Raw genomic sequence first — 12,953 nt, 5'->3', positions numbered from 1 at the left:
TTTAGACATTCAGTACCAGGGACAGCGGAAGAGTCGCTGAATGCAGAGATGTTCAGCACCAAGGACAGCGGGAGAATATGCAGGGGCAGAGCAATAGTCTGCACCAAGGACAGTGGTCACCAGGGCTGGGTGGGAAGGGCACGCAGGCACTTTGGTCTTCAGCACCAAGGACAGTGGACCGCTGGATAAGGGGAAGCCCTGCGGGTCCAGAGGTTGGGCTCCAGAATCTGGTATAGCCTTGGCGAGGCTGCTGAGATTTGCCCAGGAGTCATCTAGGAGGGCCCATCTGGGAGATGTTTGGCCATCCATGTCTGAAGTGCAGGAATGTCTAGAGACTCAGACCTCCTTGCTAGCTCAGGAGTTGTCAGCAGATGACCTGGGAAAGAATGGGATTATCCAGGGAAAGTGTGCCTGGTGGGAGGAGGGAAAACTCCAGGGGAGGACATCGAGTCCTTTGTGCTTCTCAGTTCTCTGTGTGCCGTGTCGCTAGTTCATGCTGAGCCTCTCTCTTGTTCTATTGTTTCCCTTTTATAACCCCCCACCATCTTCTCTCAAGCATGGACACATACTCAAACATGCTTAATATATGTTCTACTGATACTTGTGTTTAAGTGTATCTGTATCCTTAACTCGCCTGGTGGGGGCAGCACTATGTGTGTTGGACCTGCATAAATACTGTTCTGCTCCAAATCTCACTTGTTTCTGGCATTTTTCACTCAGCACCTTGTGCTTCAACTTTAACTGCATTGTCACACGTGCATCCAGTTTACTGCTTCTGACTTCTGATTTCCAATGACTACAGACATGTCTGTGACCTTGAACAATCTATGATCGGTGTGTTTAATTTGCATAAATGGTACTGAGCTCTAAATGTCATCCTGTTCCTTGCTTCCTTTCACTTAGTGCCGTATTTTCTAACTTTAGCTACATTGCTAGTTCACTGCCTCCAAATACTGCTGCTGAATTTGTTTGTTTGGACGTGTCTGGATCCTTGAAAAAGCCGTGATGTTGCTGTTGGGTGGGTATGAGATTGGCATGAACTATCGCATGCCCTGAATCTACTCATCGTCCAGATTTCTGCTCACTCACTCCCAGTGCATCAGTTTTCCTGCTTGTGGTGCTCAGTCAGAGGAAGGGATCTGCCCCCCGCCACACTGTCCTGCTCGTAATGACCCATGGGAGGACAGCTTGTCTGTGCCAGACACTGCGCTCTGTGTCATCCTCAGAACAACTCTGAGATAAATGCTCTTATGACTGAGGCACAGAATGCTTAGGGAATCAGCTCAGGTCACACAGCTACACAGCTACTAAGGAGAGGTGCTTAGACTCAGAGCCAGACCATTTGACTCCGGAGAAGGCTCTTTCAATATGAAGCTGTGTGGGAGGCTTATCACAGATGGATTGGTGGCTCGGATGCAGCCTTCCGTCACTCAACAGATACTTATTGAGCATTTATTATGCACCACACCGTGGTCTAGTCCCTGGATATACAGGAATAACTGAGACAAACATCCCTGCCCTTCGGGAGCTCCTATACTAGTGGAGGTGACAGACAGTAAAGAGATGAAGAGTGAAACACAGACCTTGTCATAGGCCAGACTAGTTGGGACCAACGGGCCAGAGCCCTGGGTACCCCCCAGGCTGACTGTCAGGGCGCAGGCACACACCAATCCTTTTGGTTTAATGGCCCGGGCAGGTCTCATGGCAGTGGTGACAGGTGAGTCGCCTCCAGAAGGACAGTGAGGTGAGGAGGATATCTCACTTTGGCGCTGATATGCCCTTGACCTCTCCAGAAAAAGGGAGCGACAGAGAGAGAGAGAGAGAGAAGTCCTGGGCTCCCAGGCTTCCACGGGCAACCGCTGCCCCAGAAGCCAGCCTCAGAACCCACCAGAAGCCCATTGCCCTATTTTTGTCAGAATTTATTTTTGCACTTCCTTTCTAGTTTTCCAGTAGCTCGACATTTTTAAACCAAGCCAGGTGAAAACGAGTCACAGAATTGGTAACAGCAGCAGTAGGAGCGTTGGGCCCAACTGCTAAAGGTCTCGGTGTGCCCGGAGCCTGTGAACTGCCCCTTACACGCTTACATTAAGGACAAAGCTGAGCTGCTCTTACGAGGAGATCCCAAAACACAGTGGCTCAGACGAGGTAGATGTTTACTTGCCTCTCAGGAGGAGAGCCTTGGCCTCTCCAACGTGCATCTGTCCTCCCGTGGGGCTAGCTCTGCAGGCACCATCTCTCATTGCTTTTGAGAGACAGGACTGGCAATGACATGCGTCTCTTGACCACATGGCCACCCCAAAGCCATACTTCCAGCCTGCGGCTACTGACCCTGGAGGTTCTGCCCTTAAAGGGGAGAAGTGACAGTGGACAGCAGATAGAGACCCCTCCACGGTGCCACCTTCAGCCAAATTTCTGTGTGGGTAGGGACCGCATCTGCTCCCCCCTCACTGTATTGCTCACGCCACAGCACTTGGCATGCAACGGGTGCTCATGAAATAATTGCGGAACGAATGAACAAGGAAAGCATGCATGAGCCTTCCTTCACAGGCCCAGGCTTCAGTGTGGACACACGGGTCAGGCAGACGCGGCCCTGGCCTTGGGGAGTTCCCAGGCTGGGAGGAGACGCCTGGGCAGGAAGCAGGCACTGCCCATGAGGGCAGAGGCAGCCCCAGGAGCATCACAGGAGCAGAGGGGAGGCAGGTTAGCTGGCTTCAGGCCACTGAGATGCCTGACCCGGTGTCAGAGCAGAGGGCTTTCCCAGAGGGACAAGAGAGGCAAGATTTCTACACAGATAAGACAGCACATGAATGAACTACTCATTCATCCAGAACCTGTTTCCAGAGGGCATTTATGTGCCAGTCCCTGTGCTGGGAAATGCTGGAGACCCAGATGTGAATCAGCGGAGGGCATCGCTTGTCATGGGTGAAGTCACCCATTGAGGCTCCACTGGGTTGAATCCCCCTTCCACTACTTCCTCTGACTCTTAAGAACAGCCCTATACCACTTTGCACAACTCTGCCACCTTCTGCTTCACCAGAGATCATCAGTGAGTGCTTCCCTAAGAGGCTCCACACTCACCAAGTTAGTGCAGGGTAAATAAGATAGGTCCTAGTAATAACTTTAACATAGATGACTGGAGTGTGAGTAACAGTTCATTCCCGGAGCCCCAGATCCCAACCACAACCACAGAGGGTTGTGTTTGGGACATCAAGGCCCTCCACAAGGGGATGGGGATGGTGGTGATGGGCGCATCATGGACTCCGCACCAAGCCTCGGTCCCAAGACCTGAAGCAGTAACACAAAGGTCCACGAGGGGGCGATGTTGCCACATGCACATTTTCTGGAACTCTAACTTCTCTAGGGTGTCTTCCTGGTGTGCATGGCCTTTTTCCATGTATTCGACATTAATTCATTTTTTGATACAGTCTCGTTCATGATGGAATGAATGAATAAAAGAATTAGGAGAGACATTTTGATTCTCCAAGGCTTTCTGGGAAAGCCCAGGTGCCGGTGGGAGTTGGTCCCTGCTCTTAAGGCTGCAGGCTGGGCAGGGAGGTCCCACAGACACCGACAGCCAGTGGTAGGGTTGCTGTGCAATCTATGACATGCGAGGGGCACAGCTCTTTGGTGCCATCCCTCAGCAGTTCGCCACACATATCCTGAGACTGCTGGGAGAGATGAGGGTCAGACCTGCCTGATCCTTCCTGTGTCTTTGACAGTTGCATCAAGGCATCCGTGGACTCTGCACACAGTGCCCAGGCACTCGGGAAGGATCTGCCAAGGCCAAGAGACGTGGGTGGGTGCTTAGGGAACCAGAAGGGGCTTGGTGTGGCCTGAGCATGAGCTCAGAAGAGGAAGTCAGAGAGACAAGGCCAGAGGGGCTGGCAGCCCTGCATGCTAGGGCACTGGGGAGTCCCCTGAGGGCTGTGAGCAGGAGGGGGCAAAGTCAGTTCTAGGCGTAGAAACATAGAAACTGGGCCAGAAAGCTGGGGAGGAGGCTGAGGTCCCAGAAGAGAGGATGAGGACTGAACTGGAGAGAGAGGGGATGAGTCAGAGGGGGTTGGGGAGCAGGAGGGTAGAGCTTGGAGACTTCTGGGCTGGGGTTGGGGGAGACAAGGATAGCAGCCAGCACTGTGCAAATAGTGGGGAGCTAGGCCTGTGGTCCAGGCCCGAGAGGATACAGTGAGCTGGGACTGCAAGGATGGAACAAAGGAAGTGGGTAAATTTCTGGCTTTCTCAAGTGGTCCGAGAGAGAGAGAGAGTGTGTGTGTACACAAATACGTGTGTGCATTTATAAAGAGGAAGATAGTCCTCATGATTCAGAGGCTCCGTATTTGTGAATTTGCCTGTTCACCAAAAGGTATTTGTGACCACAGAATCCATACTCACTGTACTTTCCAGATCATTCTCAGACACACACAGAGGAGAGAAAATTTTGAGTTGTCTGATGCACACAGTCCCAGGTGAGGTCAAAAAAGGCGACGTTCTGCCTTCTTCCTTTGAATCTCACACTATAAACAAGGCTCCTTTATGTGGTCCATTTAATGCCACATTTTCCAGATTTTTGTGCTTTTTCTTGGTGATCTCGCCATTTAAAATGGTCTCACGCTTGATGCTGAAGAGCCGTCGAGGTTCCCTAAGATGTAAGAACACTGGAATGAGCCTTACAGGGAAAATACATGTTAGGTTTTGGTGCTGCTGACTGTGAGTTCAGTGTGGCTAGATCAACAATATAGTAAACAAGGTATCTTTAAACACATAAGACAAAGTTAAGTAGAGAGTGGTGGAGGTCACGATGAAAACATTGTAACCAGAACCTCACAGGAGCCTGAGGCTGTGTTTTCCCTAAAAGCACTCACTGATGGGGTGTTGGCAGGCCCCGCTACCCGGAATAACTCCCACAGATCACAGGGTTCTGCATACCCCTGCTAGACATTCTACTTTGAAAGTTTGCTCTCCATTCCCTAAAAGACCTCTTGCATACACCTCTGTCCTGTCAGGTTTCTTGACAACCCGGAGAGCCTCGTGGGACAGTGCAGTCGCTGGATCTGTCCCTCAGGTATGTCCTGAGGTGGGGGCTGTGGTGGGGACAGGTGACTTGTGTCCAACCCAGTGTTACCTCTCCAAATCACATATGCATCTATGCCCATTCTCGTAAAACCAGAATCTTCCCAGCAGAATAAAGAGGCATCTCTGAATATGCTTCTGTGCACACGAGGCACATATGCAACCGCACACACAATGTTACATTTCCCTAGAAAATTTCTCTGAGATAGCAGTACGGACTAGGTTCTGCCAGGTGATTCTTCTCCGGGCCCCACAGGGCAAGGGAACGCATGCCGATGCCACCATCCAGCGGCTCGACCGGGGCCGGCTTGTTCACGCTCCTCTCTCCTGCCTGGCAATTGGAGGTGACTTGTCGCCGGCAGGCCTGGGAGGCCTCAGCTCTGGGCTTCTTCTTGAAGCCCTGTCAGCTTTCCAAGAGGACAAGAGGGGAAGCTGTAGACCATGGGGGTCCCAGAACATCAGTCTGCCACATTCGAGCAAGTCACAAGGCCAACCCAGACTCAGCAGGTGGCCAAGTAGCTCTGCGTCATGCTGGGGGCGGCAGCAGACGTTGACAAAGGGACATGACACAGAGATGGGAGGGCTGCACTCCTCCAAGCTGCTGCTGGGCTCCTCTACATACGAAGCAAACCCAGATAAACACACGTACACCTGGTTTTGTCTTACAGAACTCTCATTTAAAAAAAAACAAACAAACTATTTTTTAAATATTTAATTTATTAATTAGAGAGTGAGGGAGAGAGAATGCACAAGCAGGGAGCGCAGCAGGCAGAGGGAGAAGCAGGTTCCCCGCTGAGCAAGGAGCCCAAGGAGGGACTCGATCCTAGGACCCTGCAATCATGACCCAAGCTGAAATCAAGAGTCAGACACTTAAACAACTAAACCACCCAGGTGTCCCGATTTGTTTTACATTTCGAAATAGCTGAGGAAAGGGGCACCTGGGAGCTCAGTCGGTTAAGCATCTACCTTCAGCTCAGGTCATGATCCCGGCGTCCTGGGATCGAGCCCTGGCATGGGGTGGGGGGGGCCTCCGCACTCAGTAGGGAGTCAGCTTCTCCCTCTCCCTCTGCCCCTCCCCCCACTCACCTCTACACCCCTGCTACTGCTCATGTGTGCTCTCGCTCTCTCTCAAATAATAAATAAAATCTTAAAAAAATAAATAAATAGCTGAGGGGAAAAAAAATCAGAAGAACATTTCATGGTACATGAAACTCGTCTTAACATAAGCCTTCTGTGTCCACAAACAGACCTGTCTTCCTCACTCACAGCCGTGCCCACCGGCTTACAAGTTGTCTGTGGCTGTTTTGGGGTTGCACAGACCCCACCCAAACACACACACACACACACACACAGCCAAAACTGTCATCCTCTGGCAATTTCCAGTGCAAGCTTGCTAACTCCTGTTTTAGAGATGACACCCTAAATGGTTGTAGGAAAATGATATAATTAGCTGGGATTTGCTTTATCCCAAGACCAGAACAGGAAGTGGCGGGGGTTTTGATGACCAAGATTGGCTGTGAGCTGGTAGTTGTTGAAACTGGGCGATGGGTAGACTGGGGCTCATGATACCGCTCTATTGTTACATATGTTGGATGTTTTACCAAAAAAAAGAAAAAAACAAAAAATTTAATCTACGTGCCTGAGGCAATTCCAGGCCTCAGTTCCAGGCAATTCCATGGTGGAGACGGGGGACAGCCCCCAAGGCTCTGGGTTTCGGGGGAGGCCCCCTCTCAGGCCTCTCTCATGGTGGGGGGTGTCTTGACTGCAGAGACCCTGCAGGAGTACATGAAGGTGGTGATGACCCTCGGGTACGATGAGAAGCCGCCCTACAACATGCTGAGGAGCAGTCTAGAAGACTTGCTACGGGATCTGCGGGCGTCAGCCTACGACCCGGTGGACCTCCAGATGGTTCCATAGGTGGGTTCTGGTGGAAGGAGTTTGTGAATCTGAACCCCACCCCCCCTCCTGCCCCCAACCCTAGTTCCCGGAAGCCATTACTCCAGGACCAACTTCCCAGGTAGATGCTGGATTTTTCTGTGGGGTTCTCGAACCTTCCAGTCCTCGGGAATGGCAAGTAGCTCCAGGCTGACTCAAATTGGCTTTAAGGAAAAGGGGGATGCATTGGCTCTTGTAACAAGAAACTTCTAAGGGGGGAGCTCTAGGCATGACCAGATTCAGGGCTTGGAAGATAGAATCAAGATGCCATCGCTCTCTCCGTCTTTCTTCATCCCTCTGTCTCTCTGTCCATCCCGCCAGCCCCCTGTAGCCTCTACTTTCCTTTGGGCTGGCTCTCAAACCCCCATCCCCCGGCCCCACGGCAAACCTCGCTGGCTGTGTGCCCCCACCACACCTGGCTCTCCCCTGTCCACACAGAAGGTCCACGACCTTGTTGCACCGTATTCCCATGTGGGTTGGAAGGCGGCGACTCATGCCCAGTGGCTGGGCATTGGCAAACACCCAGGGTGTTTGTTCTACAAGCTTGAACACCTGAGTGCACAGGCCTCACTCGTGTGTCTGTGCAGGGGGTTCTTACTTGGAAAGCAAGCACTGGATTGCTCTCTGTCGGAACCATGTACCCGTCTGCACTCCCGTTAGCCCCTGGGAGGATGTACAGAAATCGGGGGAGGTCAAAACGACATAGCCAAGTTCACTCGCGAGTTAGTTCCGGCAAGGCTGCATGGACGTGTTCTGAAGCGAAGCTTCCCCGGTGCCCTCCGCTGTCCACGGCGTTGTGATTCCTGTCTTCGTGGCTGGCTGGAATCAGAGTTCAGTGTCTGTCTCAGTCAGGGGTTCTCAGAGGGAGGCCATGTTGCTCCAGGGAGGGGGTGTCTGGAGACCCTTGGGGTTGTCACAAGTGGGGAAAGGGTGCTGCGAGCATCGGGTGGGTGGAGACCGGGACACCACTCAATGCCCCGAGACACGTAGCCGGCGGCCACCACAGAGACTGTCCGAAAGTGAAGGTGTGACCCTGTCCACCCACACGCCTCGCCTGCTGCCTGTCTCTCCAGCCCAGCAGACAGCTGTCGGGGAGCCCCCCGCCCCATACCCTGCCCCACACCTCTCCCCCACTCACTCTGTCCCTCCAGGCGGTGGCCAGCCTCCCTAGTCCATCTCCTCCAGGTCTCTGCCTCCCGCCTCCTCCCGGGATCTCCCAGGGGCGCAGTCACTTGTCATAGTCTCCTCTGTCTGGCTTATGTCTGCAATCTCGCCTGCCGCTCGCTGACCAGACGCATAGAGACGCCACCCATATATACCCATCCTCGTATTGGCGCTGGCCTGTCCCGTGGTGCCTTCCTGTCCACCCAGTGCAATGGAAATTTTATTTTATTTTTAAAGATTTTATGTAGGGGTGGCTGGGTGGCTCAGTCGGTTAAGTGCCTGCCTTGGGCTCAGGTTGTGATCCCCGCCCGGATCCTGGGATAGAGCCTTGTATCCAGCTCCCTGCTCAGCGAGGAGCCTGCTTCTCCCTCTGCCCCTCCCCCTACTTGGGTGCGAGCGAGTGCTGTCTATCTCTCTCTCTCTCTCTCTCTGACAAATAGAATCTTAAAAAAGAAAAAGAAAAAAACAACTAACAGCCCCTTTCAGGATCATTGCCAATTTGGGGTCTGAAACTGAGTGGGTCCCCTGAGGAGCAGGTTTGTGCCACAGTTAGGAACTGAGTAAGGAGGTGCCATTCAAAGAACCTGGTGACTTTGGAGTAACTGAAGGATCACCCCATCTCAGCTTTATGGCAGCTCCTTGCCTTGGCCTGCGAGTCTGACCTCCCCTACACCCCTCGCCCGCCTCAGTCCACTCTGGGCCAGCCACACTGTCCTCCCCTCAGATTCTAAACCAGGCCAAGCTTGATCCCACCTCAGGACCTTTGCACTTACCATTCCCATTTTCCCCCTTCATCTTTGAATGACTGGCTCCTTCTCATTATTGACTTTCAGACCTGAGCCTTCCCTGACTACCCCAGGGAAGTACCTCCCCAACCCCTCTCATCACATCACCTGTTTTCCACACAGCCCCGTCCCCTTCTGGAAGGAAGCGTGTGTTCAATTTGTAGTGTCTCTACCCCTGCTTCTGCATCATCACCCCAGCAAAGGTTCTTGTTCATGGGAGTATCGCCAGTCTCTATAAAGAGCCTGTCACACAGGAGGGACTTCATGGGTACTCCTTGAATGACTAGGACACTAACAGCCATTTTTGTTGTCTTCCAGAACTTTTGACTCGAGGTTTGAAATAGAAAAAAAAGAAAAAAGAAAAAAGAAATGTGACTCAAGGCCTGCTGTAGTATCAGATACGCTTCCTGAAGGATCCCTCGAATGTGCACGCCTACTGCTACTTTAAGCAACACTGTGACTCGGTCTTGCCTAGCATCAGGGAACCCAGCAGTTAGGCTCCAGATAATGTGAATTCCTGTGCTTGGCTGTCCTGTCCTTTCAGCCATCATCTCCCACCAGACACTGGGGCTGTAGACAGAGAAGACCCCTAAACTCATGATAGGGGGTGAGCCAGCCCCCTCAGTGGAGACCCTTCCTGCTACTCTTGGCACCTCTATGCTTCGGTAATAAATTGTTTCACCAGAGATGGAGAATTGAGTGTCTGAAAAAGGAGTTCTCTTTGGAAAAGTTTACCTTCTCTTTTTCTCCATCTATCTATCCCTTCAAACTTTCATCCCTCTATCCAAAGTTTCATGTAGATACCCATCCTTCCAGCCATCCACCCATTTTTCCAGTCATCCATTCTTACATTTATCCAACCAACTACCCATCCACACATCCATTTATCCAGCCGTCTACCCATCCATCCGTCCACCCACCCATCTACCCATCCATTTACTCAACCATCCATCTATCCATCAATCCATCATCTATCCATCTACCCACCCATCCTTCCATCCGTCCATTTTTCCAGCCATCCAATCTTTTTTTTTTTTAAGATTTTATTTATTTATTTGACAGAGATCACAAGTAGGCAGAGAGGTAGGCAGGGCGGAGGGAAAGCAGGCTCCCCACCAAGCAGAGAGCCCAATGCAGGACTCGATCCCAGGACCCCAGGATCATGACCTGAGCTGAAGGCAGAGGCTTAACCCACTGAGCCACCCAGGCGCCCCCCAGCCATCCATTCTTACATTTATACAACCAATGACCCATCCACCCATCCATTTATCCAGTCATCTACCCATCCATCCATCCACCATCCATCCACCCACCCACCCATCTTTCCATCCATCTTCCATCCATCCATCCATCCATCCATCCATTTATCCACCCAGTCATTCATCCATCCATCCATCCAACCTTCCTATACTTTTCCATCATCCACTCTCCCACTCACCTTTCTTCCTTTTCACCCATCTGCTCATTCTCCCATCCATGTACCTTCCTCCTCCATATGTTTATCCTTTTATGAAACATATTCAGCAGCCATATCTTGACACTCATCATGATGCTCGGAGGATCCTGATGAACAAGACACACTGAGGTCCTTGAGCTTGTGGACCCTCCAATCAAGTGGAAGGAGAAGCCATCAAGTGAGACGACAACTTGGGGCTGTGCTCCACATCCTGGAGAAAGATGTGATGGAGGCCAAGGGGAGGGGAGACGCCTTGGCAGAGAGCCTAGATAGAGCGACGGTGGAGGAGGCAGGCACAGCCGCCCCCGGGGAGCATGAGGCCTGAGCAGTGGTCATGGTTGGAGGAAGGGAGGGCCTATGGGGAGATTTTGGTGCCCATTCTTTGTCCTCTACACCTCGCCTCTACCTTCAAGTGGAACTCTGGCCCAGAGTTGATCAGATGTTTGTGGTGCAGGGGCTGGTGGTGGGTTTTTTGTTTTGCTCTGTTTTTGTTGTTGTTATTGTTGTTGTTGTTGTTGTTGTTGTTGTTTAGTAATTTTTACTACAGGGCACCTGGGTGGCTCAGTCAGTTGGGCATCTGCCTTCAGCTCAGGTCATGGTCCCAGAGTCTAGGGATCGAACCCCACATTGGGGTCCCTGCTGAGCAGGGCCTCTGTTTTGCCCTCTCCCTCTGCTCCTTCTCTCTCTCTCTCTCTCTCAAATAAATAAATAAATAAAATCTTTTAAAAAATAAAGGGGCACCTGGGTGGCTCAATGGGTTAGAGCCTTTGTCTTCAGCTCAGGTCATGATCCCAGGGTCCTGGGATTGAGCCCTGCCTCGGGCTCTCTGCTCATCAGGGAGCCTGCTTCCCCCTCTCCCTCTGTCTGCCTCTCTGCCTACTTGTGATCTCTGTCAAATAAATAAATAAAATCTTTTTTTTAAATGAATTAATTAAAAAAATAATTTTTACTACAGGATTCCTTCTGTAAATGCAGGTATGTAGTGCGTCTCCAAGAGGGGTCCCAGGAGGCAGCTGGGAAGGACTAACCCATTTCCCTTGACTTAGAAAGTATTTTTCTTGTGATCAAAGCTTGTTTCTAAGACTAGTACAAGTAGAATCCCTCCCAGATGAGACCCCAGAAACAATAGCAAATGTTCACAGAGACTCCCTTACTGAGATTAAAAAACAAAACTCCACCGAGCAAATTTTTTAAAGATCTTGTTGGCTCTTGTCAGTGATTCATGAATCCGGCAACAACCAATGGAGCCAAGGGAAAGGCGCTCCAGGGAGCGGCGGAAGTGAAAGACTTCTGTGGGCAGAAGAGGGCAGTAAGTTGTAGGAGGCCAAAAACAGGTTGCCTGTTGCAAGGTCGCCTTCCCTCAGGGGTCTGTTGTGCAGAGTACTTGACTAGAGCCGATCAGGGCGATTCCCGCACAGCTCGGTTCCGATTCCACGTGTGGGCGAGCTGAAACTGCACACCCGGGTTAGGGAACGTGGAGCTTAGCATAAGCAACTCCATGTTGGGACTGTTGTTGTCTTATTTTTCACGCTGTGCTGGAAGTTGACAGAATTTTACTGCTTTTGATGGGAGACACTACAAATACAAATGTTGATGGCTGTTGATGGAAGATGTAATAGACAGTATTTTTTCAGAGCCGGAGTGCAGTTGGAATGATTCTGTGGGAGGCGTTGGCTGTCCTGCCTTTCAACGCGGCTCAAACAGCCTGTTGGCTCTTCTGCCGACACTAAAGTGTCAGGAAATTGGTTTCTGACTTACCCCTTATGCTGTTACAACTGTGGGATCAAAGGATTGTTGCCACTTGTTGCTGCGCAGTATTTTTCAATTCTCTCTCAAAATCTCCCCAGTGGCTCTCTCGAACAAATAACGTTGGGAAAATCCTCAGTTTTGGTTGAAGTGCTGAAATTACATTTTCATTCTGAAAAAAAAGCTGCCCAAATTCTTGATTTTTGAAGTAAGCCATGCGGACGCCGGCTGGCTCAGTTGGTAGAGCATGTGACTTTTTTTTTTTAAGATTTTATTTATTTATTTGACAGAGAGACAGTGAGAGAGGGAATACAAGCAGGAAGTGTGGGAGAGGGAGAAGCAGGCTTCCCGCTAAGCAGGGAGCCCAATGCAGAGCTCTATCCCAGGACCCCGGGAGCACAACCTGAGCTGAAGGCAGATGTTTAACGACTGAGCCATCCAGGCACCCCAAGCATGTGACTTTTGATCTCAGGGTTGTGAGTTCAAGCCCCATGCTGGGTGGGCATTGAGATTACTTAACTATCTTAAGAGATTTTATCTAACTATTTTAAGAGATTACTTAAAATCTTTTTTTAAAAATAAAAATAGGGGCACCTGGGTGGCTCAGTGGATTAAAGCCTCTGCCTTCTGCTCAGCTCATGGTCTCAGGGTCCTGGGATCGAGCCCCACATTGGGCTCTCTGGTCGGTGGGGAGCCTGCTTCCCCCCCACCCCCCCGCCTGCCTCTCTGCCTACTTGTGATCTCTCTCTCTCTGTTAAATAAATAAATAAAAATATTAAAAAATAATAAGAAATAAAAAT

At 50.9% G+C, this 12,953-nt stretch overlaps 1 protein-coding gene across 4 annotated transcripts in view; it reads left to right on the top strand.

Moving 5' to 3' along the window:
* VRK3 (VRK serine/threonine kinase 3) overlaps positions 1-10,621 on the top strand; it is a 33,739-nt gene extending 23,118 nt beyond the window's left edge. For 3 of the 4 annotated variants that reach the window (XM_032839335.1, XM_032839337.1, XM_032839338.1), the window contains exons 13-15: positions 5,001-5,059; positions 6,836-6,984; positions 9,270-9,303. In XM_032839335.1, coding sequence (XP_032695226.1) covers positions 5,001-5,059; positions 6,836-6,984 — 208 coding nt within the window. In that variant the 3' untranslated portion in view covers positions 9,270-9,303. Of the gene's footprint in view, positions 1-5,000; positions 5,060-6,835; positions 6,985-9,269; positions 9,304-10,508 lie in introns of those variants that run through there. The other variant, XM_032839336.1, reaches the window with a different exon arrangement.
* Positions 10,622-12,953: the final 2,332 nt, after the last annotated feature.

This window comes from Lontra canadensis, unplaced genomic scaffold, assembly GCF_010015895.1.
Source record: "Lontra canadensis isolate GAN:19392208 unplaced genomic scaffold, GSC_riverotter_1.0 scaffold107, whole genome shotgun sequence".
Lineage (NCBI taxonomy): Eukaryota > Metazoa > Chordata > Mammalia > Carnivora > Mustelidae > Lontra > Lontra canadensis.
The sequence above is the reverse complement of the archived record's forward strand: the minus strand, read 5'-3'. Positions and strand labels throughout refer to the sequence as shown.